Source organism: Camelina sativa, chromosome 13, assembly GCF_030686135.1.
Source record: "Camelina sativa cultivar CO46 ecotype springtype chromosome 13, ASM3068613v1".
Taxonomy (NCBI): domain Eukaryota; kingdom Viridiplantae; phylum Streptophyta; class Magnoliopsida; order Brassicales; family Brassicaceae; genus Camelina; species Camelina sativa.
Genome location: NC_141892.1, coordinates 6,354,855 through 6,377,502, shown reverse-complemented (window position 1 = coordinate 6,377,502; position 22,648 = coordinate 6,354,855). Strand labels below are relative to the sequence as shown.

The 22,648-nt window shown below is 37.5% G+C and overlaps 5 protein-coding genes and 2 pseudogenes across 10 annotated transcripts; 4 read left to right on the top strand and 3 right to left on the bottom strand.

The window, feature by feature from the left end:
• Nucleotides 1–354: 354 nt before the first annotated feature.
• On the bottom strand, nucleotides 355–3,729 carry LOC147929246 (uncharacterized; annotated as a pseudogene).
• A 1,803-nt stretch (nucleotides 3,730–5,532) lies between these two features.
• On the top strand, nucleotides 5,533–6,981 carry LOC104735632 (putative carboxylesterase 17 pseudogene; annotated as a pseudogene). Its single transcript, XR_015578127.1, has one exon. The product of XR_015578127.1 is annotated as a putative carboxylesterase 17 pseudogene (transcript).
• A 1,247-nt stretch (nucleotides 6,982–8,228) lies between these two features.
• Nucleotides 8,229–12,408, top strand: LOC104735630 (T-complex protein 1 subunit zeta 2). The gene is made up of 15 exons (XM_010455457.3): nucleotides 8,229–8,609; nucleotides 8,736–8,799; nucleotides 9,159–9,294; nucleotides 9,570–9,721; nucleotides 9,810–9,857; nucleotides 10,000–10,092; nucleotides 10,258–10,364; nucleotides 10,458–10,572; nucleotides 10,652–10,735; nucleotides 11,041–11,245; nucleotides 11,342–11,436; nucleotides 11,568–11,636; nucleotides 11,729–11,836; nucleotides 11,933–12,051; nucleotides 12,141–12,408. The coding sequence occupies exons 1-15, from the start codon at nucleotides 8,476–8,478 to the stop codon at nucleotides 12,217–12,219; spliced, it is 1,608 nt and encodes a 535-aa protein (XP_010453759.2). The 5' UTR covers nucleotides 8,229–8,475; the 3' UTR covers nucleotides 12,220–12,408.
• LOC104735631 (uncharacterized) lies at nucleotides 12,382–13,696 on the bottom strand. The gene is made up of 3 exons (XM_010455459.2): nucleotides 13,502–13,696; nucleotides 13,053–13,200; nucleotides 12,382–12,629 (listed from the first exon to the last, which is right to left on the bottom strand). The coding sequence occupies exons 1-3, from the start codon at nucleotides 13,557–13,559 to the stop codon at nucleotides 12,548–12,550; spliced, it is 288 nt and encodes a 95-aa protein (XP_010453761.1). The 5' UTR covers nucleotides 13,560–13,696; the 3' UTR covers nucleotides 12,382–12,547.
• Nucleotides 13,697–13,853: 157 nt separating this feature from the next.
• LOC104735629 (14-3-3-like protein GF14 upsilon) lies at nucleotides 13,854–15,896 on the top strand. Its single transcript, XM_010455455.3, has 5 exons — nucleotides 13,854–13,988; nucleotides 14,367–14,860; nucleotides 14,958–15,080; nucleotides 15,418–15,534; nucleotides 15,625–15,896. The coding sequence occupies exons 2-5, from the start codon at nucleotides 14,384–14,386 to the stop codon at nucleotides 15,709–15,711; spliced, it is 804 nt and encodes a 267-aa protein (XP_010453757.1). The 5' UTR covers nucleotides 13,854–13,988; nucleotides 14,367–14,383; the 3' UTR covers nucleotides 15,712–15,896.
• A 319-nt stretch (nucleotides 15,897–16,215) lies between these two features.
• LOC104735626 (ultraviolet-B receptor UVR8) lies at nucleotides 16,216–19,158 on the top strand. Its single transcript, XM_010455450.2, has 11 exons — nucleotides 16,216–16,436; nucleotides 16,535–16,679; nucleotides 17,038–17,148; nucleotides 17,255–17,315; nucleotides 17,411–17,526; nucleotides 17,627–17,712; nucleotides 17,811–18,012; nucleotides 18,152–18,205; nucleotides 18,338–18,451; nucleotides 18,526–18,582; nucleotides 18,686–19,158. The coding sequence occupies exons 1-11, from the start codon at nucleotides 16,408–16,410 to the stop codon at nucleotides 18,899–18,901; spliced, it is 1,191 nt and encodes a 396-aa protein (XP_010453752.2). The 5' UTR covers nucleotides 16,216–16,407; the 3' UTR covers nucleotides 18,902–19,158.
• Nucleotides 19,044–21,687, bottom strand: LOC104735627 (uncharacterized). Of its 5 annotated transcripts, none has more exons than XM_010455453.3 (5): nucleotides 21,172–21,687; nucleotides 21,035–21,079; nucleotides 20,589–20,900; nucleotides 20,314–20,495; nucleotides 19,044–19,472 (listed from the first exon to the last, which is right to left on the bottom strand). In XM_010455453.3, the coding sequence occupies exons 1-5, from the start codon at nucleotides 21,377–21,379 to the stop codon at nucleotides 19,206–19,208; spliced, it is 1,014 nt and encodes a 337-aa protein (XP_010453755.1). In that variant the 5' UTR covers nucleotides 21,380–21,687; the 3' UTR covers nucleotides 19,044–19,205. The 5 variants fall into 5 exon arrangements, with proteins under 5 accessions (XP_010453755.1, XP_087337666.1, XP_010453754.1 ...); XM_087481540.1 differs by having other exon boundaries at nucleotides 21,035–21,076; nucleotides 21,172–21,638; XM_010455452.3 differs by having other exon boundaries at nucleotides 20,314–20,498; nucleotides 21,172–21,488.
• Between the last annotated feature and the right edge of the window lie 961 nt (nucleotides 21,688–22,648).

Here is a 22,648-nt window from a genome sequence, read left to right as displayed (position 1 = left end):
TTGAGTAACACCTACATAAAAGATAGACATTACACATTTTAAAAAGTACTACTAGTGGAAAACTCCAAACCAAGTAACTAAAAGGGTAGGAGCCAGAGGAACAATCCGTTGCTTGAGCGTAAGAGGACCCAAGTGAAGTCTGAGAATGGTTCTAATTTCAGATATCAGAACTAAGGCTGGTCTCGATATGGATAAGTGAAGTCGAGTATTGCGTTCTCTCCAAATAAGATAAACCGAGGCTTGATAGGCTAACCGAAGGATAAAAGCTATGTTTTTATCCCTCGAAGGACTCTTCAACCACCGAGATCTAATCTCAAAATCAGTGGGAGAAGTGACTTGAGCCTTATCAACAAATTACTTCCATACTTCTCCAGAATACAAACAATCGAAGAACAGATGCTGACGAGTCTCATCCTGGTTGTTGCAAAGCAGACAAACTGAGGGAACCGAGAAACCCCACCTTACTAGTTTATCCCTTGTTAGGAGTCTATGACGTGCATTAAGCCAAGTGATGAATGAGTGCTTTGGAATCCTGCCTTTGATCCAAACTGATTCGAACCAGTCCACTTTGATACCCGGTGGGAATAAGAAATCCCAAGTTGCCGTTGTTGAGAAGACATCAGAGGCGGGAGCTTCCCCAATTTTCCAGAGAAACCTATCATCTGCATTATCGTCAAGAGGCATCAGTGGCGGAGAGGAAGGGAGGCAAGCTTTGAGCAGTTGTATGATAGGGCTGCGACTACAGGTGTTTGAGATCCACCATTGACCGTGAACCACCGCATTCGCAACGACAGAAGAGAGTGGCAATCCTGAAACTCTAGGTCCCGAGGGACCCGTAATCTCCAGTAGAGGTCCCAAAGAAGTCCAATTGTCAGTCCAGAAATTACAGGTTATCCCAGAACCAATCTCACACACGATAAACGGTCTAGCCAAAGGTCTGAGTTTACAAAGTCTCCTCCAAATCCAGCTTCCTGAGTCAGAGCCATTAAGGTCCCAAAAGTAGTGATTGCCTACTAGGTGTCTTCTTACCCATGAAACCCACAAAGAGCTCCCTTTAGCAAAGATTAACCAAATCAGCTTGAGGCTTAGAATCTTATTCCAATGAACCAATCTTTTCAATCCTAGTCCACCACTTTCCTTAGTTGTACAGACTGAATTCCAAGACACCTTCGCTCCCCTGGCTGATTCAGTTGAACCCTTCCATAGGAACGCATTGCACATAGACTCAATCTCTTCTAATAAACCATTAGGCAGAATGAATATAGATGCCCAAAAGGTGATGGTAGAATAAATAACTGACTGGATCAATTGAGTTCTACCTGCAAAGGACAATCGTCTAACAGTCCAAGAGGTGAACCTGGTCGTGATCTTATCCAGGAGAGGCTGATAGTCTTGTCTGGACATCTTTTTTGTTGAGAGGGGGACCCCTAAATACTTGACTGGGAATGAGCCCTGAACAAGCCCTGCATTGTCAGCTATCTGTTGATTTGCTGAGTAATCCCCTCCATCCAAGTACAACACTGTCTTGGCTCTATTCACCCCTAATCCAGATTCAACCTTGAACTCCTCAAGAATTTGTAGAATACCGTCCAATGAGGACTGCTGACCATCAAAAAAAATGAGGATGTCATCAACAAAGCTCAAGTGGGTAATTATTGGTGCTGAGCACATAGGATGAAGACCAAAGCGATTGTCCATAGCTCCTTTATCCAACTTCTTGGAGAGGACATCCATTGCAAGCACAAAGAGCATAGAGGAGATAGGGTCACCTTGACGAAGGCCTTTCTTTCCCGGGAAGAAGCCTATGAGCTCACCATTAAACGCTATACTGAAAGACAGATTGGTGAAGCATTCCTTGAGCCATCCAATGAATTGCGGAGGTAAGCCAATGGCTAACAATACATTCACCAAAAACTGCCAATTGAGATTATCATAGGCTTTAGCTAGATCCACTTGTAAACAACCTCTAGTAATGGGACCAGTAGCATGGAAGTTATCGACCAACTCTGACGCAAGGAGAACATTCTCACAGAGATGTCGACCTTGGACAAACCCCACCTGGTTTCCTTGCACTGCATCCGAAATGAAAAGCTTCAACTTTTGTTTAAGAAGTCTTGCTATGACCTTGTAAACGGTGGTGCAATAGGAAATAGGTCTAAATAGAGGAATAGTATCTGCTCCCTGAGCCTTTGGGATAAGAGTAATAGTAGTAGCATTGAAGCTTCTTGGCAGGTGACCCGACGTAAAGAACTCCTGTACCGTTTAGACTATTGTTGGACCCAGAATATCCCATGTTTCCCATAGAAACTCTACTGGAAACCCGTCTGGTCCTGGCGCTTTAGACTTTGGCATTGAGATAATTGTCCTTCGAATATCACAACCAGATGGAAGAGACACGAGTTGATCTGCTAACTCAGACAGACACCTGAACTGAACCAAGTCTCTGATCTCATCCACTGATAGTGGTTGAACCTCAGCGTTCTCTGTGCCTAAGAGCCCTTGGTAATATGCTACTATAAGATCCTTTATTTGAGCCACATTGTAGATTATCTCATCATCTTGTCCTCGAAGAAACTTAATACAGTTATGACCCTGGTTAGCAATAACCGACTTAAAGAAGAAAATCATGTTAGCATCCCCTTCAGCCAGCCAACGAATCCTGGACTTTTGTCGATAAAACGACTCCTGAGCACTTGCAAAGAAAATCCACTTCTGACGTGCTACAAACTCAGCTCGAAATAAGGAATCTGATGGTGATCTCAATAAGTCAGCCTGAATAGACTCGAGATGCTCCAAAGATTCCTTCGCCCTCTGCTGGATATTACTAAACCCCTCTCTATTTAACTGCTTGCAAGCTTTCTTAAGATTCTTCATCTTTTGAGCCATAGTGAATAGAGCAGAACCAACAGGAACCTCCATCGACCATGCTGATGCCATAACTTCTTTGAATCTAGGGTGAGTAGATAGAAACGAGAAGTATTTAAAAGATTTTCTACCCCTCTCCAATGGAGCACACGTATTAACCAGAGCTGGAGAGTGATCGGAATCACCTGGAGGATCAAAAACAGCGATAGCTTCTAGAAAGGAGTCTCGCCAAAGGTCATTCACTAACACCCTGTCTAACTTCCTCAAAACCGGGTCATCCTCCTGATTATTCTTCCACGTATAAAACACACCCCTACTAGGTAGATCTGACAAAGCATTCTCTGACAAGCAAAGGCTGAAATCCGACATACCCGAGATTGGTAAGGGATGTGGAAGGACCGAATAATGCTCATTAGCAGTAAGGATTTGATTGAAGTCCCCCATCACCAGCAAAGGAGAGTCTCTGGCTGGAGATCTTTGAGCTACGGAAGTGAGTTCCTGCCAGAGGTCCTGTCTTTGTATCTGAGTATTGTAATCATACACAAAAGCAACTGCGAAGTTCTCTTTCGTCTCCGGAATGTACACACCACATAATATTAACTGAGCAGACTTATAATAGCAAATGACTGAGATAGATGGATCCCAAACCACCCAAATTCTGCCATTCTCCGCAAAAGGGTAGTTATAATCTCCCCTCCACCCTGGAAAGGAGGCCCACAAAACGTGATCCGCATTCTCCTCTGAGACATGCGTCTCCAAAATACTACCCAAAAGAGGTGTGTTTCTAGACATCCAACTTCTAACAAACCTTTGTCTAGAGAAGCTATTTAAACCTCTAATATTCCAACAAAAAACCTTCGTCATCCACAAAAAACCCAAAAGTGAAGGTAGAGCTAAGCTCTTTCAAGGATTAGCAGCCATTAACCGAAGAACTACCTCGATTAGGCTGAGAACCTGACGCAGGACAGAAAATCAAATATTTCTCTGGACAAGGCTTCCTGTATCTGAGTATTGTTTACTTTTTTTGTTTTCCGACTATGGTTAATTTCCACGAAACTACACTCCTATATTAATCTACACGCCTTTTGTATGTTTATTTGGGCAAAACCTTTCTCCGCCACGGTTAAGACAGGGGGGGGGGGGAAGAATAAGAGAAGTAAATATTCTTATCGAATGAAAAATCGATTTGGTGCCTTTCAAAGAGAATATTAGAAAAGCTCGAATATTACAAAGATAAACTATAGTCAAAATCACTTCTCCAAAGATTTTTCACACGGTTTTAAAATTGTGCCTATATAATAAGGGAAACATGATCAAAGATTCAACAAAGCTAAACATTATTTATTGTTAGAAAAAGTACGAAGAGAAGTGAATACATAGGAGATAATATTATAACTAATCAAAATTTGTAAATTGTAAGCTTAATATTTTTGAAAAAGGGTTAACTTAATGTTTACATTTGTTTTCAATGAACATAACAATTTGCAATGAAAAGATAAAACAATTACAGAAATGTAAAAGAATATTCGAAGGGGAATAGATCATAAGAATTTTAGAAGATTTGTGAATTGTACTTGCCCACTAGAATCTTTGCCGACTTATGTTCTTTTGACTTCTCTACTTCTGTTTCGGTTATTCACCAATATAAAAAAACAAAACCCAAAATTTTTCCACATTGTTATTATGCATGCATATAACTGAAATTTTCATTTTTATTTATTAATATATATATATATATATATATATGAGGGATGAGCCAAAGATTGTTCTTCCGAGGCTTCTGAAAGCTTTTTGTGGGTATAACCAGCTATGCATGCATCTCAAGAAGTTAAAAGGCATCTTTTTTCGCCTTCGAGTAAAGTTAATATTTGAGCTACGTACCTATAAATAAACACTTAAAGTGAAAACTGTACTAAAAAAAAAACAATTTAAAAATATTAATTTTCTGTTTTATTTATATCCATTCGTCTTCTGGCTATTGGATAGATATGTACATAAATATAAAATGATACAAATCCAAAATACAGTCTTGTTCGAAAAGGACAAACAATAGTCTTGAGTTTCACTTTGTAATGATACATTATAAGAAGTGATGGAACAACACGAATTGTTTGGGATCAAATCAACTGAAACTCAACTTACAATCATTTAACTATTCATAATACCACGACTGGCAATAATATTATTATTCTTTTGGGATAACTCCTCTTCTATGTTTTCATGTAAGCATTTTAATTTTTGACGGTAATATTCCTTGCAATATGAAAAAACTCCACGTGATATAATTCCTTTTGTGATGTGAACCTTAACAATATGATTATGGTATTTTATCCTGTTTTTGTATGGCTTTTTTGTTATTAGTCTTGGTCTTTTGAGATTGGGATTATGAATAACTAAATCAAAACCTAATTCGGTGTATATTGATAATCTGATACGATTCTAATACGAACTACGTTATAATACTTTTAGTCAGTATTCATATATGTGATAATAAATTTATATTCAAAAAGTAAAATAAATAAAGAACTAGAGAGTCGTGATGTAATATTATGACAGGTTTGGAGTGGTGAAGATTCACCCACTTGATCTAGATCAAGGATCTATATTCCCATGTATACTCTAGTCATAGATGCTATAAATGACAATAAAAATCCGAATTTCCAATCGAAAATTCAGTAAATTGTATTATAGAGCTGTTTTTTTAAAAAATTATTTAAGAAAATGAAAGTATCTTTGATAAATTTGTCTATATAAAGAACTTGAATAAATCTCACATCTCACTCAATCCAAACTAAACCAACAATACTACACTTCATAGTCCAAAAGAAACCCCTATGGCAACCATTTCCTTCTCTCACAACCACCAATCCTCAGACAATCGCCGTGGCGGATCCCACCACCACCGTCATGGTCCCGTCGTGGAAGAGATCGAAGGACTCATCAAAGTTTTCAACGACGGCTGCGTCGAAAGACCTCCCATAGTCCCCACCGTCTCACCCACTCTCCACCCATCTACTAAAGCCACAGCCTTTGACATCAAACTATCTAACGACACGTCAGTACGTGTCTACGTCCCCGACGCTGCAGCTTCGCCGTCCGTTACTCTCCCTCTCCTCGTTTACTTCCACGGCGGTGGCTTCTGCGTTGGCTCCACCGCTTGGAGTTGCTACCACGACTTCTTGGCCAGCCTGGCCGTCAAAACACGTTGCGTCGTCGTCTCGGTGAAATACCGTTTAGCCCCTGAACACCGTCTCCCGGCGGCGTACGACGACGGCGTTAACGTCCTCTCGTGGCTAGTCAAGCAACAGATATCTCACGGAGGATATTCTTCTTGGGTGAGTAAATGTAACCTCTCAAACGTTTTCTTGGTCGGAGACAGCGCCGGAGCCAACATAGCTTACCAAGTCGCCGTTAGAGTCACCGCCAGTGGCAAATACGTGAATAGTTTAAACCTCAAGGGCATAATTCTGATCCACCCTTTCTTCGGCGGCGAATCAAGAACGTCCTCGGAGAAACAACAACATCACTCCAAGTCATCGGCTTTGACTCTTTCTGCTTCCGACACGTATTGGCGCCTGGCTCTGCCACGTGGAGCGAGTAGAGACCATCCTTGGTGTAACCCTCTGGTCATGAGCTCGGTGGGAGCGAAGTTACCGACGACGCTGGTGTTCATGGCGGAGTTTGATATACTAAAAGATAGAAACTTGGAGATGTGTAGAGTGATGAGAAGCCATGGGAAGAGAGTTGAAGGTATTGTTCATGGAGGTGTTGGTCACGCTTTTCATATTCTCGACTACTCGTCGGTGTCACGTGATCGAATCCACGACATGATGTGTCGTCTTCACAACTTCATACATCCATAATCATTCCCTAATACTTTTATTTCGCGACCTTTAATATGGTTTTTTAATGCTGGACGTCCGTCGAAATAATAATAGAAACGTGAAATGTTGTGTTTCTTTAATTGTGAATTAAAGTAAGTTGCTCTGTACGACTGTACGTAGTTTTCTCAATGGATGTGATGTGATTAGTATAAATTAGTACGATTCCTCCTGTCATATTTGGATAAATCGTGTAATTGTCATATATATAAGAGGTTTTTGGTTTGTGTTCAAATAGATGGACTTGTACTTTAAAATTATAAACCCACTGCATGACTAATGTATTTTAGGGTATTTCTCTGTATTTTATTTATGTGAAAGATAATTTTTTTCTTTTACTTAAAAAATAATTTTATTAGTTTGTAGAAATAAAGAAAAAGAAAGAAAAGAGTTTTAGAATCTACCTTTTGTTTTCTAGCACTTCTATAATTGTTCTCATAGTTGACTTCGATAACTTTGCCTTCTTGACAGAGACCGATACAAATGTTGTCCTGGATAAAACAATTAACAGACTATTTCATTACAGTTTTAAGATTAATAAGTTAACCCATACAAATGTTGTGCTGGATAAAACAATTAATAGACTATTTCATTACAGTTTTAAGATTAGTAAGTTAAGTCATCCTAAAATCATCCTTTCTTAAAAACTCCATCTTTTGCTTTAAAACTCTGATTACAGTTTTTAGATACTGTTTATCCACGAGGTTAGGTTTATGTATATATCACACCAATACATTTTGGAATCGAGTAGAAAAAAAGACAAAAAAAAAAACGAATTGACTCGATCAATTCATGTGTGGTCCCAACCTCCAAAATGCATAAAATAAGTAAAAAAAAAAAAAAAAAAGATGATATATATTCTTCTTTGTTCACTTTTTAACGGGGCTTGTTCATATGGAGTGTTTGGTACGAAATTACTATTGACAACAATCAACAAGTAAAACAAAGTTGGTATCAACATCAAAAACTTAATAAATTCGATACGTGCGTATCCTAACCAAAAAAGGAATGGTATCAATAATCGATAAGGTTGTTTCTGTTCGGACCAGTCTATTACGGCTATACGTATATCGGTATATGTCATGTCATGTGTGTTTGGACACATATCAAACTGGTGTGTTCGAGTCCAGTTAATATCAATACAACTAGTAAAATTTAATTCAATGATTCATCATCTTTATTTGTTGTTGTAGGAATTAGGATACTGTTTTCAGCATGTATTCAAAACAGTTCAGTTGCTAACTAACTAGTTATATATATTTGATGATCAATGACATGACATTTTTTCCAATATCCTAATTAAATTACAAAATCAAATGATCAAATCTATCAAATTTTTATGGAATGACAATCTTATACTGAGTGTTTAAAGTAAGCACACAACTATTTTTTCGATCTAAATGTATATTATGTTAAATTTTCTTCAAATGATAATGGAATGAAATAATATGTTGGAGGATTTTTATTACTAAAGTAATATTCGGCTAAAAACGTAAAACATATGATACTGTTGGTAAAAATCGTAATTTACCTAAAATCGAAGTCTCCACCGCGATTAGAGTCTCTCAACATCGGCTTCTCTTTCTTTGTTTCTTCTTCATCAAAATTTTTTAAAACCCAGAAAGCCCTAAAAAAAACCAAGCTCTCTCTCTCTCTCTCTCTCTCTCTCTCTCTCTCTAGTTCAGTCCCCAGTTCTTCTCTTTGAGTGCTCTCGTCAAGGTTATCGAAAATGTCTGTACGAGTTCTGAATCCTAACGCGGAGGTTCTCAACAAATCGGCGGCGCTTCATATGACAATCAACGCCGCCAAGGGTTTGCAGGATGTGCTCAAGTCGAATCTCGGTCCTAAAGGAACTATCAAGATGTACTTTTTTTTTATCTCCTTTTTGGTTGATTTAATCTGATCTATGTTCATTGTTCTTCATTTTCCCAGATGTTGTTTCTTTTTTTTTTCTTACCTTCTTCCGATTTGTTGCTCACTTCGATGTAGGCTTGTTGGTGGTTCGGGGGATATTAAACTTACCAAGGATGGGAACACGCTTCTGAAGGAAATGGTTAGTTTGAGAATATAAATCTAGATCCTACTGATCTGTTTGAATCGAGCTCTGTATTGCTCTTTAGTGACTTGTGTCATGTAATATTAGATTCTAGGAGGATTGGTTTGATATTGAATATGTTATTGTTAAGAGACTACGTAGCAATCTTTCTTGAGGATATATAAGGTTGTAGAAAATGAAGTTTTTTTTTAGTGTAGGAGTCTGATTAGGTATATGTGTGTTGTTAGCATTGTAATAGAGATGAAAGAGGAAAGCATTAAGATAGTGTTGGAAAATGAACTTTGTTGATAAGTGTTACTGGTATTGCTCTTAACAAGTTCGATGATGCTTACATGCTTACTTCTTAACTATTGCAGCAAATTCAGAATCCAACAGCTATTATGATTGCGAGGACAGCCGTCGCACAGGATGACATTAGTGGTGATGGTACTACTTCCACTGTCATCTTCATTGGTGAGCTTATGAAACAATCTGAACGCTGCATCGATGAAGGTAATAAGTCGCTATGTTAGCTTAAATTATGTACCTTGTCTTACATTAAATTTGTAAGAGTTCGTAAGTTTTATGCTCTTCTATACTTGTTCTTATTTTTATTACTCAATCTGTGTTATGGTTAACATATGAGTGTGGGCATACAATTTATATTCAATGACATTCATTTGCCAAGTTTGTTTATATTGGATATAGAAAATTTATAACTGGTGGCAGTATAAACTGGTATCTATTTTTTGTAGCCAAATCCTAATGAAGGTTTATGCATGTATCAGGTATGCATCCACGTGTCCTTGTTGATGGTTTCGAGATTGCTAAGAGAGCTACCCTTCAATTTCTCGAGAACTTCAAGACCCCTGTGGTTATGGGTGATGAAGCTGATAAAGAGATCCTAAAAATGGTTGCCAGAACAACACTAAGAACAAAGGTTTTCTTCATTTTTATGATTTATTTTTCTTTTTATTTAATTCTTCTCTTTGCTTTCTAATTTCGATTTACTATTGTGGCTTGTGTAGTTGTACGAAGGCTTGGCTGATCAACTGACTGACATTGTCGTTAATTCAGTGAGTTAATCGATCTCTATTAGAATCTCAGTAATGCTTTTCACTTTTTTTTCTCACACAGATGAGGACTCATCTAAGCACTATGATTGGGTTTCAAGCGCCTATTTTTGTCTTCTAATTATCTACTTTCCGCATATTTCAGGTTCTCTGCATCCGAAAGCCTGAGGAAGCTATTGATCTGTTTATGGTGGAAATAATGCACATGCGTCACAAATTTGATGTTGACACACGATTGGTATGTCTTGACGTGTGTGGTTTACTGTAAAATAGTTCCCACAAATCATTATAGGTTTATATTTGAAAAATTTGCGAGTACGTATTGAAATATTTTTTTTCCTGTTATGCTTAAATGCTTTCATAGTATGAAAGATTCATAGTTTTGGACCTGTTTATTGATTAGGTTGAGGGGCTTGTTCTGGATCATGGTTCAAGACACCCTGACATGAAAAGACGCGCAGAAAACTGCCACATCTTAACTTGCAATGTGTCATTGGAGTATGAGAAGAGGTGTGTAATATAATTCTTTGGTCAATTCAGTGAAGAGAAAATAATAGTATGTATGTTTTTGGTGATGTAGACTAATATTTCTTTATCTATCAGTGAAATTAATGCAGGATTTTTCTACTCTAATGCGGAGCAGAGGGAAGCCATGGTTACCGCAGAGAGGCGATCTGTTGATGAAAGAGTGAAGAAAATAATTGAGCTGAAGAAGAAGGTGGGACTGAGACCATTTCTCCCAACTGTATTTTATAACATCGTAAAAAATAATAATACATGTTTTGTTTCTCATGCAGGTGTGTGGTGATAATGACAACTTTGTTATCATAAATCAAAAGGGTATTGACCCACCATCACTGGATCTTCTTGCTAGAGAAGGGGTAAGCTACTACTGTATTTTCTTGCTTCGACACCAATTTTATAAATAGCTGACACTGTTTTTATCCGGTAAATAGAAATAATAAGAAGAATGCTAAGAAAGAATCTGTTGTTAAGTGAACTGAAATTGATAATAGTGTTCAAAGAGTAGTTCTTCCTTCGATATACAATAATCCATGGAGACGATTGGCAGAACTGGTTTTGGTTCTGGCCTTCTGGGCCACTGACTGAGCTTGTCTCTTATTTTGTACCTAATTTCTCTTGTATAGAGGCTGTTGAATCTAATTGCCATTCCTTATGTGTCCAGATTGTTGCTCTCAGAAGAGCAAAGAGGAGGAATATGGAACGTTTAGTTTTGGCCTGTGGTGGAGAAGCTGTAAATTCTGTTGACGACTTGACACCTGAGTCTCTTGGATGGGCTGGACTTGTCTATGAGCACGTTCTTGGGGAGGAAAAGTACACCTTTGTGGAGCAAGTGAGGAATCCTAATTCATGTACCATCCTCATAAAAGGTATTACGCCGACTTCTATGGCTTCATTAAGTTTTGAAGTTTCATATATTCTTTTACTAATTTTGGTGTTAATTCATGATTTCTTGGGTTTTCTAGGGCCTAATGATCACACTATTGCCCAAATTAAGGACGCTGTTCGTGATGGTCTAAGATCGGTTAAGAACACCATAGAAGACGAGTGTGTTGTGTTAGTAAGTACTTTACAATATCTTGAAGTATTTTGTTAACCTTGTTTTGTGTTTCTCTGCAACGTCAAAGAGATGGTTAATTCATGAATAAAATGTTTTGTGGTATGCTGATGTGCGGTTGCATCTTTCTGTAGGGAGCAGGAGCTTTTGAAGTTGCAGCAAGGCAACACTTAATTAATGAAGTCAAGAAAACCGTTCAAGGGGTAAATTAATTTCACTCGAACTCTAGTTCTCGCAACACTAATAGTTGCATCTCAAAGATTCTAAATTACTAATACTATAATGAACAATGCAGCGTGCCCAACTTGGCGTTGAAGCTTTTGCTAATGCCCTTCTGGTGGTGCCTAAGACACTTGCAGAAAATGCAGGTCTTGATACCCAAGACGTGATCATTTCTCTAACTGTATGCATTCATCTCTTTTATAATCTTCTATAAACTGATATCAATTCTGGACAGAATAGAGATTTTATAATTGCTCATTGTGATGCGCTTGTACAGAGCGAGCATGACAAAGGGAACGTCGTGGGACTGAACCTTCAGGATGGTGAACCAATTGACCCGCAGCTTGCTGGTATATTCGACAATTACTCAGTGAAACGCCAACTTATCAATGCAGGGTAATGTTCAAAACAACCAGCCAATTCTGATAAAGTTTTGAGTATCTGTTGAAGCCATATCAATAACAGGCTATTTGTTTGTGTTGCAGGCCAGTGATTGCGTCACAATTGCTTTTGGTGGACGAAGTGATTCGTGCAGGAAGAAATATGAGGAAGCCTACTGCTTGAAGTCGTTTGCTTTTAACTCGCTTTCTTCTTTCTAAGCACCTCAAATTTTTGTTTCTTGGTTTATTAAATCCGGAATGTTGTGAAACTATGTTTTTTTTTTAACTATGAGAATCATCTTTGAATCTGATCTCTAGATTTAGTGGATTTTTGCAAACTGAGAAAAATGGGAATACAATATCTATTACTCTTCTTATAGTGAATACACCCTTATTAAAGAAAGGCCACTGTTAACGCATAGAATAAAAGGATCTATTTGTCCAAAATCAGCAAGAAACAAAGCAACGACATTACATTGGTCGGGATTCAAATCTTATGTTCGACAAAAAAATTATATGGCCGGGGCTGAGACTTTACCCTCTTCTTGAAGCATATACGCTTTCTTCATTTCCTCCAAGACATTGTCATTGGTGCTGCAGAATCAACAAAAACTTTTCATGGTTAGACAACATTTAAGCATCGGCCCTATACTACTACCAAGTCACACAAAAAGGAACCTGTGCACCAAGAACAAACTCGATACTGACTGTGCTACACGGATAGGGAACATAGTTTTTTTGCATGTCTTTAATCGCAGTAACAATGAATCATCCCCTTCTATAAGGCTTATATTTGGTTACATATATATACTCCTAGCAATTGTACTTGATGATCACATTATGCATATCCTAACCACAAGTTGTCTCATTTCATCATACCAGAGAAGGGTATTTTAAGAAAAAAGAACAATCAAAATCAGATGCTCACATACACAACAAATCTATGAATCTAACAAGTGAATACAAGATGACATGTTTAATAGAATGAGGAGGAGCTATTAAGAGGTGAGAACATACAATTGATGGAGGCAAGTGTTGAGCTCTTTAGCTTGCTTACGACATGTCCACACCACAGAAAACGTTCTTCCTGTAGCGCATTGAGCATACTTTGAAACGTACTGATCACATTCCATCAATGCCTTTGCCTTCATCTTGCTACGCAGCGCTATTATTAACAAAATTATTACCATAATCATCAATCTTTTAAGCTCAATCTAGGAGATAAACATAGTAGCAATTTCAACAGAGCTGCTAGCTAGATCAAAACCAGTTTCAGATGCATAAAGTGGGTTAATTCAAAAGTGAACCTAACCCACAACACCAAGGTGAGCTCAATTCAAACCATGCCTAATAGAGTATAACGATCATAGACCATTTCGGAAGCAATCAAAAACCATTTTTGGGGGTTTAGGGTTTAGAACAAAGCGAGAGATGAAGAATAAGACGCGACCATTGTTAGAAATTACCTTCTTCGACCTTCTTCTTCACGTGATTCTCACGAGCTTGCTCCACATAGCTCCCCATTTGACGGACCTTCGAAAGCTTTCTCAGGCCTTCTCCGATCAAAATCGATCAAGAGAGGTCTGTCTAAATGGGTTCAGGGCAAAGGGTAATTCCGTCAATCACCTGAAGAAACATACTCTTTTACATTTTACCCCTTTATAACCTGTTCTATTATACATCTGACCTCATAACTTACGATTGCTTTAAATCTCACCCATATAAAATTAAAAATTACAAAGAACGAAAACATAAAAGTCATATGACGGTCAACAGGTAACACGTGTCGTATTATCATTGGATCTTTCGCTTTCTCTCATTTACTCTCTTCCAAATTATTTAATGCGCACACACACAGACACACGGGTCCGTCATCGTCTCCCCCAATTTCTCACTCCGCTTGTTTCGCTTCGAATTCAAAAACCCTAATTCTAAAATTCCCAATTCCCTAAGGTACGGATCCGATCTCGCCTTGCTTTGCTCGGCAATGTCTTTTTCTGCTAATTTGTTTTTTTTTCTCTCTCTTTAATTTCTTGTCGTATTGTGCGTTTCTTGTTATATCATATTGTTCTTCGCGTTTTCGTTATCACTTCAAGATCTGTTTGATTCGGAGTTCGTGACTTCGTTCTATAGACTCTTACTCCTTTTTATCGTGTACGGTTTGTTTTTTTGCAATAGATCTAGCAGTGTGAATCGTTTGTAAAAGTGTGTTCTTTTGGGTTCGTTGATTGATTTGTTAAGAGATCATTGTTGCAGCATTACTAGAGAATGTTTTAGTTCGCTTTACTTTGTTTATTGCTTCTACTTGATCTTGTTCTCTTTATAAAACAGGTTTTAGTGTTGCAAAGATGTCGTCGTCCCGGGAAGAGAATGTGTACCTAGCCAAGTTAGCCGAGCAAGCTGAGCGTTACGAGGAGATGGTTGAGTTCATGGAGAAAGTTGCAAAGACTGTTGACACTGAGGAGCTTACTGTCGAAGAGAGGAATCTCTTGTCTGTTGCCTACAAGAACGTTATTGGTGCTAGGAGGGCTTCCTGGAGGATTATTTCCTCCATTGAGCAGAAGGAAGATAGCAGGGGTAACAGTGATCACGTTTCCATTATCAAGGATTACAGAGGCAAGATTGAAACTGAGCTCACCAGGATTTGCGATGGCATTTTGAACATTCTTGAGGCTCATCTCATTCCTGCTGCTTCCTTGGCTGAGTCCAAAGTTTTTTACCTCAAGATGAAGGGTGATTATCACCGGTACCTTGCTGAATTCAAGACTGGTTCTGAGAGGAAAGAAGCTGCTGAGAGCACTCTTGTCGCCTACAAGTCTGCCCAGGTTACCATCTCGTTCTGCTGATTTGTTCTTTAACCTATAGAGTGGTAAAAGAACATGTTGAATCAAGCTTCTGGTGTTTGTCTTTTTTTTTATGTAGGATATTGCTCTCGCTGATCTGGCTCCCACTCACCCTATCAGACTGGGGCTTGCTCTCAACTTCTCTGTTTTCTACTATGAGATTCTCAACTCATCTGACCGTGCTTGTAATCTTGCAAAGCAGGTATGTGTTACTTTCTTAGTTAGTTTATGGTTTGTGCTATACTTGTATTTACTATTTTTAGCTAGTAAACCTATTCTTCCAACTGTTCTGCTTGATAAAACTTAGCACATACAAAATTCTCTTTCTTTGTCTGTAAATGATCACTATGCACTTGTTTTTATGGTCTTCTTGTTTCTCTGAACTATAGGATTGTAGTTAGTTATGATGATTGAGAAAGTAATGCCTGCAAATGTTCCCTTATACTGACGAAATTTGGAAAACCTTCACCTTCTGATTATAGTGTGATTCAAGTACCTTTTTTAATCAGTTACATATGTTATGATTTTCATGGTGGTAGGCTTTTGATGAGGCAATCTCTGAACTAGACACATTGGGAGAGGAATCATACAAGGACAGTACATTGATCATGCAGCTTCTCCGTGACAATCTCACCCTCTGGACTTCTGACCTCAATGTACTCGTCTCTCCTTACACTCTTCATTCTTTTCGTGATTTGCATCAAGTAATTAAGATTGTTGTTGATGTCTTATCTTATTAACTCCAGGACGAAGCTGGTGATGATATCAAGGAAGCCCCGAAAGAGGTGCAGAAAGGGGAGGAACAAGCCGCCCAACCACCGCCTTCGCAGTAATGAATTCATGGAATGATTTGAAAAAAAAAAAAAAAATGTATGGCTTGGTTCTGTGTGTTTTAAACAGAAAAAAAAAACCTCGTAGTTTGCTTAATGATGCGTTTGTAGTAGTAATAGTAGATGCAGGATTGATTCTATCCATGGATTAAAAACTCTTTATGTGCATCTCACATATTTTTCTTGTTGTTGCCGGTTTCACTATTAGACTGCATGGCATTACATGGTTCGGTCTAAAGAGGAAAACTTTTCTCTTCTCGAATTAGAATTTAGTTGTCTTTTGGTTTATGCTTCTCCTGGTGAATTTTCTCGAAAGGAAATTGGTTAAGAGGGTAGTTCAATCAAACGATCAAATATAAATGTACTACATCAACTTTAAACTAAAGATAAAAAGCCTCTTCCATTTGAACAACTACTGTCTCTTTACACATATAATGGAATTATAAATTATAAACCCTCTCCATGACCATAAAGCTAAAAAAGTTGGATTATAATTTATTTATAAACGAGTTAAGTTACATGGAAGTTATCAATTGGTCCAAAATGAATGATAAAAATGTCACACCTAATGACACATTCACTCACATATCTCTCGAATTGTGAATCCCACCGAAGTGTGCCCTGCTTTTTCCTCGTCTTTCCACTCACTTTCTTCATATATTATCTCTCTCTCACATTGTCTCTCTCACTTTCGTCTCAATGGCTTTAGCTACTTCCGTCATAGCCTGGTCAGTACTCTCTTTTCTCTAACCTTCTTTCACCTCTCTGTTTTCTCCATTTCTGTTTCTGACTTGTGCTATATTGCTCCTTCGTTTTATTTGACCAGGGGCTCAGGAGAAGACGGGCAACTAGGACTTGGAGCCGATGAAGAAAAGGAATTGGCTTGCGTCGTCGAGGCTCTTGAGCCTTTCACCGTTCGCTCCGTCGTCGGAGGTAGCCGCAATTCCCTCGCTATTTGCGATGATGGCAAGGTAACTTATCGACGATTCACTTTCTTTGTCCTTGTTTTGTTTCTTGTTTCGTGGGTTTTGCTTACAATTTAATAAAGTTCAATGCTTTGGGTTGATCTGCGATTTCATTCTAAGATGGCTTTTGGTCGCTTCCAAAGGGTTTTTGAGGTTTTTGAGATCTGAAGGACTAATCAAAAAGGGTTTTACGATTCTTTATCTGTGTAGTTGTTTACGATTGGTTTGGATTCTTGTGTCACCAACGTATAGTAATGATATGGTTTTTGATTTTGATCCTCATTTTGGTTTTAAACTCTATCTGAGAATACATATTTTGAATAAAGGAACTTAAGGTTTTGCAATCTCTTAAATGGTTTCTCAGCTGTTTACATGGGGTTGGAATCAAAGGGGTACATTAGGACACCCACCGGAGACAAAAACAGAAAGCACCCCTAGTCTGGTTAAGTCTCTTGCCAACGTCAAGATTATTCAGGTTTAACAACTTACAAAGATCAAGTGTTTTTTTTTTTTGTTATTTGCTCTAATGCTCTCTCCTAGTTGTGATTTACTCTGAATGGTGTTTCTGTGATGGATCATAGGCAGCTATTGGTGGTTGGCATTGTTTAGCTGTCGATGATCAAGGCCGAGCATATGCTTGGGGTATGCATTTTTCTCTCAGCTTCTTCCTATTGATTGTGACCGTAAAGATCTTAAAAGCGACAATTTTGCACCTCTTTGGTTTCGTACCTACTTAGGTGGAAATGAATATGGACAGTGTGGTGAAGAGCCTTCCAAAGATGAGTCAGGTAGGCCTGTGCGGAGGGATATTGTAATCCCTAAGCGTTGCGCCCCGCAACTTACAGTCCGACAGGTAACTTTTGCTGTTAAACTCTCTGAGTTTACCTCAAGTCTTAATGTTCTAAATCAGTCTAAACCATCTTTTCTCGTTGTTTCTATGATTAAAATAACAGGTAGCTGCAGGAGGTACTCACTCTGTTGTTCTAACCCGTGAAGGCTATGTTTGGACTTGGGGTCAACCGTGGCCTCCCGGTGACATGTATTAAACTGATTTTCTTTCATTCATGGATTTAACATTTGCAGTTTCTTGTCTGCTGCTAGTAATTATGGGGTCTCCTGTAATTCGTTCTATTGCAGAAAACAGATATCTGTTCCTGTAAGAGTTCAGGGTCTTGAAAACGTTCGTCTGATCGCTGTTGGAGCATTTCATAATTTGGCTCTGAAAGAAGATGGGACTTTGTGGGCTTGGGGTAACAATGAATATGGACAACTTGGAACCGGAGATACCCAGCCGAGATCTTATCCTATTCCAGTACAAGGCCTTGATGATCTCACTTTGGTATGTGGTCTGAAATTTCTGGTTTAAGCACTCTTATTGAACTCGATGCCTTCTGATGTTTAACCTGTAAATGCCTATGTTAAAGCCGAGTGTCTACTATAGAAAGTAATTTCCCCCACCTGGTAAATGCATGTGTTAGGTTGATATCGCTGTGGGTGGATGGCATTCAACAGCATTAACCAATGAAGGAGAGGTATTAGAACTCATATCTGAAGTCTCACATTTATATTATCTGGTTCTTGATCGAGCCACGGCTCGGTTGTTTTTAAGCTTGATATAGATCTTAACTGTAAAAATGTTGTGACTTGGCTATATACAATCTTAGGTCTATGGTTGGGGAAGAGGAGAACATGGAAGGCTCGGGTTAGGTGACAATGACAAGAGCAGTAAAATGCTTCCACAGAAAGTTAATCTCTTAGCTGGAGAAGACATCATTCAGGTAAAAATCAAAACCACCGATTTCTCTACTCATTCTCATATCTCTAGAAGGTCTTATCGTTCTTTTCTTATCAGGTCTCTTGTGGTGGAACTCATTCAGTCGCTCTGACAAGAGACGGTAGGATCTTCTCGGTAAGTCCTCCTCTTAACCTCCCTTTGGGTTTAAAAATATTGCTTTGTTAGAAAACAAAATTTGATCTCTCAACCTCTCTTTTATATCGTTTCTGGTGATCAGTTTGGTCGGGGAGACCATGGTAGACTCGGGTATGGAAGAAAATTGACGACGGGAAAACCATTGGAGATTCCTATAGACATTCCACCACCAGAAGGACGGTTTAACCACACTGATGAAGAAGACGATGGGAAATGGATAGCTAAACATGTAGCTTGTGGTGGCCGACACACTCTAGCTATTTTGGAATGGAAGTATGATCAGGAGGAAACCGAGTAACCATGGAGAAGAAAGAGAAAACAAGAAACCAAAGACACAAGAGGGACTAAAGAGAGAAGAAGCATTTTGTTATAGAGAAAAGGGGAGCAAAAGCATATGGTCAAGCTTTTGATACTCCCATGAATGATTAAATCTTTATCAAGAGGGAAAACTAATATATATTATTAATCTCATTATGATTTTGTTTTTATTTAATAGAAAAATAGGTAGTAAAGAGAAAAACATAGAAAAAAGAAGAGAGAATTTTGCAAACACCATTGATTCTTTCTTGTTGTTGCTTGATTCTCTTGGCTTTAAGGTTTTTTCAACAACCTTTGACTAGATGAGGAACACAAACAGGGAAGATGTACTTTGATTTTCTTGCTTGTCTTTGTCTTGATCTCACCCATGAGAAACATCCTGTTCCTCTCTTCTTCTTCTTCTTGGTCTTTTCTTCTTCTTCTTCATCTTCTTCACTCATTTCTTCTTGCTTCACTTCTTTGTCTTCTTCGTCTTCTTCTTCTTCTTCTCCTTCTTCTTTACTCATATATTGCTTCTCTTCTTCTTTCTCTTTCTCCTCTAACGTCACATCCTTCAAAACCCAAATAAACTCTTCATCAACATCAAATAGTCTTAAATTGTTATTAGAACTTGGGGATTGTTTAGACCACGAGTTTGAATAAAATGAGATTGATGTCGTCAACTCTTCATAATTCTAGTGCCTTTATCGAGTTACAAATACAAAGGCCATCATAGAGACGTAAGAAATTATTGATCAATAGTGGCTTTTGGCTATACATATATATATATATGGAAAATGTGTAGAATAAGGATGTAGTAGTAGTAGTCACGTGAGTTGGGAGACAAAAAATCACGAAATGGGGTCTGGTCTGATAACAGATCTTTCAAGAAATAGTCATTGCATATGATTATACGGTTTTGTGTTTCTATGATGAAATACCCCTCTCCTCACATATAAATAAGACTGTCATGTGTACTATGTTTCATATATCATGAAAGAATCTTAATTAATCTTAAAATGAATCAATGCATGTAACGTATCTCTACACAAAACAATAATAGTAGAAGAGTGTTATCATTGTCTCTTTCTCTGAAAACATTTTGGTACTATAATTTGTTTGATGCTTTTCTTATCTTGCGAAAGAAATCTAATTATTGATGCACGACCAATTCAAAATTTTATGCAATTATTATTTCTTTATGTTCCGTACCTTTACTTTCCATGGAACTCATGCTAGCGACTACATAATTCGAGTTTTTTTAGTAAAATTTTTCACGTTTTTTCATGTTCTCTTTAAATTATTAGTATTTTTCAGATTAATTAGTAACACTGATCGGTCTACTAAATTGAAGACATGAACTAATGTAATAACCCATATGATAATATGTGTGTATACATAATACAGACATACCTCTTGTTGACCTTCCAATTTGAGATTGAAATCTACCGGCGAATCATCAGCTTCCACGTGTCTCTTCAAGGACCGTTCCATGATCGGAGGCGTCTTTGCCGGACTAGGACTACCGGAGCTAAAGTCCACCGACGTCGTACTTTGAATTCCCACATCTCGCTTCAGCCCCACAACTTTCTTTTCTGCTACCCACAAAAAAATTTCCTTATTATCCAAAAAAACCCCAAAATTTTGAAAACTAAGCTTTAGGATTAAATATCTAAAAATCAAATCACCTCGAGCAAGAAGCAATATAGGATCAGGAGCGTAAAGATCCTCGTGAATGACTCTAACGTTAGGATTAATATTATTTGGTTTGTTTTGACCAGAAGTCATCAATGGACTAGGGAAGTGAAGAGGAGCAGACATTGTGGATAAGTTTCTGAAGGATCTTGCACTTAATGTTTTAGCTGACAAACACTCCATTGGTACTTCTCCCGACAATGGGTTGCAGATATATTTCTCTGCTTCGTTCCACTTCGAGTTCAACGCAAACCCTTCTTGTGCTAACCATTCTCTGTTATTATACATTGTCTTTGCTTGTAATGCTGCCACAAACAAAAAGACACAACAACAACAACACATATTTGAACATTATTACTTTTGCTCTGTTCTTTTGAAAAGGGTTATCTAAAGTTTCGAGCTTTTCTAATGGTATAAAAGCAAAAGAAGAAACTTTTACCTTTAATCGCATTCGTGAAGGAATATGTTGATGGATCAATCTCTTCTGTGATACAAGATTTGAAAAATTCAAAACATTTTCAAGAAGATATAACTTGATAAACTATGGAAAGAGATAAGAGTGGTAAAGTTTTAAACCTTTGAGAGTGTTGTAGCCAGGAGAAGAGGCAGTACTAGAGATGTTATTGAAGTTTGTTCTACAAGAAGACTTGTGATGATCTTCTCGGAAGCTTCCTATGTACGAAGCAGAGAACCTTCTAGAAGTCGGATTTTCGCGGATTAATCGAGCTCTTCGATCCCATTCTCTTAGGTTCATAATCTCTGACTCATCTCCCCGGAAAGCCATGGAAACGAGATGTTTCTTCTTCTTCTTCTTTTTTGAAAAAAGCAAAAAAAACTTTTGAGCTTAAGGAGGGAGAATGAAGCAATCATGCCAGCACCTATAAAAAGATTTTTATTTTCTTTCCGAAAATAAAATTAATTATTATTTGAGTACCTTATCTTTTTTCAAAAAAAAATTTATTGGGTATTCATATTTATTAAAATTTAAAATTTATTAAAAAAACTAGAATATATAAAGATGTATATATAGGAGAGAAGTTGATAATCAACTTGGCTGCTTGCCCCTGTTTTTTTTTAAATATACAGTATAGCAGTTTTGTTTTTTTCTTGGGTGTAATCCATTTATAGGAATCAAACTCACTTGTCATATTTTCTGTTCTCTTGTAGTAGTTTTTAAAAATATGGTCCTCCTTTCTTTTCAAAATTTTAAGTTCAATTTGAAATTGAACAATTATGGTGTTGAATAAGAAATTGACAATTTCTTATTCAAAACTGTTTTTAATTTCTAATAAATGTATATACCAACAATTATGGTGTTGATCCAGTTGAATATTAGCTTTAACTAAACAAGAATCAGATTGTATTAACTTCTTAGTGATAGTAATTAACCAAATGCAAAAATAAAATGAACCAATTGTCAAACATTGGTCTTACTGTACTAGTCATTTTCGTTTTCATTAATTTCTTTATTTAATTTTAAGATCGTAATTTTCTGTGACAGTAGTATTACTGGTACGCACTATTTATGAGTTGAAAAAATGCCACAGATTTTGGAAACGGGTGGACACACGATCTTTTATGAGTGGTTTAATAACCACATGTCATTTCACCAAATATATACTAATGTTTAATTGAAATGAAATGTTGAAATCTTGATGTAAATATATATATATATATATATATATATATATATTAAAAAAAATCTAATAGAAAGCGACTTAATACTCACTTTAGTTGGTTGATGATACATGGAAAGGAAAACTAATGCAAACTAGTTTTGAGTTGTCGTAGTTGGTACCGCTTGTTAATCAGACCATATAATCGAATTTTTCTTACGATTTCACCTCCTTACGTAAATTGAGTATCCAATTTAGACTATCTTCTTATGAACTACGTACGGTTCATAACTTGTTTTTTTAGTTGGTGGATTACCAAACGAATACGAATAATCGTAAGTTCCGATAGTAGCTTAGTTACCTCTTTTACTCACTAAGGTGGAACTGACTTACACATCAAGTAGTTGTAAACTAGTATTTTCATTAATGAACTGAAC

What these genes read in the sequence shown, in the direction of transcription:
- LOC104735630 (XM_010455457.3), top strand. Translation starts at nt 8,476, where the DNA reads ATGTCTGTACGAGTTCTGAATCCTAACGCGGAGGTTCTCAACAAATCG. An exon ending in CTGACATTGTCGTTAATTCA is followed by an intron (nt 9,858 to 9,999) that starts GTGAGTTAATCG and finishes CGCATATTTCAG; the next exon opens with GTTCTCTGCATCCGAAAGCC. An exon ending in TCATTGGAGTATGAGAAGAG is followed by an intron (nt 10,365 to 10,457) that starts GTGTGTAATATA and finishes TTTATCTATCAG; the next exon opens with TGAAATTAATGCAGGATTTT.
- LOC104735631 (XM_010455459.2), bottom strand. Translation starts at nt 13,559, where the DNA reads ATGGGGAGCTATGTGGAGCAAGCTCGTGAGAATCACGTGAAGAAGAAG. An exon ending in GAAGAAGAAGGTCGAAGAAG is followed by an intron (nt 13,201 to 13,501) that starts GTAATTTCTAAC and finishes TGTTAATAATAG; the next exon opens with CGCTGCGTAGCAAGATGAAG. An exon ending in AACACTTGCCTCCATCAATT is followed by an intron (nt 12,630 to 13,052) that starts GTATGTTCTCAC and finishes TTGATTCTGCAG; the next exon opens with CACCAATGACAATGTCTTGG.
- LOC104735629 (XM_010455455.3), top strand. Translation starts at nt 14,384, where the DNA reads ATGTCGTCGTCCCGGGAAGAGAATGTGTACCTAGCCAAGTTAGCCGAG. An exon ending in TCGCCTACAAGTCTGCCCAG is followed by an intron (nt 14,861 to 14,957) that starts GTTACCATCTCG and finishes TTTTTTATGTAG; the next exon opens with GATATTGCTCTCGCTGATCT. An exon ending in CTTGTAATCTTGCAAAGCAG is followed by an intron (nt 15,081 to 15,417) that starts GTATGTGTTACT and finishes TCATGGTGGTAG; the next exon opens with GCTTTTGATGAGGCAATCTC.
- LOC104735626 (XM_010455450.2), top strand. Translation starts at nt 16,408, where the DNA reads ATGGCTTTAGCTACTTCCGTCATAGCCTG. An exon ending in AGGCCGAGCATATGCTTGGG is followed by an intron (nt 17,316 to 17,410) that starts GTATGCATTTTT and finishes GTACCTACTTAG; the next exon opens with GTGGAAATGAATATGGACAG. An exon ending in CATTAACCAATGAAGGAGAG is followed by an intron (nt 18,206 to 18,337) that starts GTATTAGAACTC and finishes ATACAATCTTAG; the next exon opens with GTCTATGGTTGGGGAAGAGG.
- LOC104735627 (XM_010455451.3), bottom strand. Translation starts at nt 21,379, where the DNA reads ATGGCTTTCCGGGGAGATGAGTCAGAGATTATGAACCTAAGAGAATGG. An exon ending in CTTCACGAATGCGATTAAAG is followed by an intron (nt 20,901 to 21,034) that starts GTAAAAGTTTCT and finishes TGTTTGTGGCAG; the next exon opens with CATTACAAGCAAAGACAATG. An exon ending in AATTGGAAGGTCAACAAGAG is followed by an intron (nt 19,473 to 20,313) that starts GTATGTCTGTAT and finishes TGGGTTTTGAAG; the next exon opens with GATGTGACGTTAGAGGAGAA.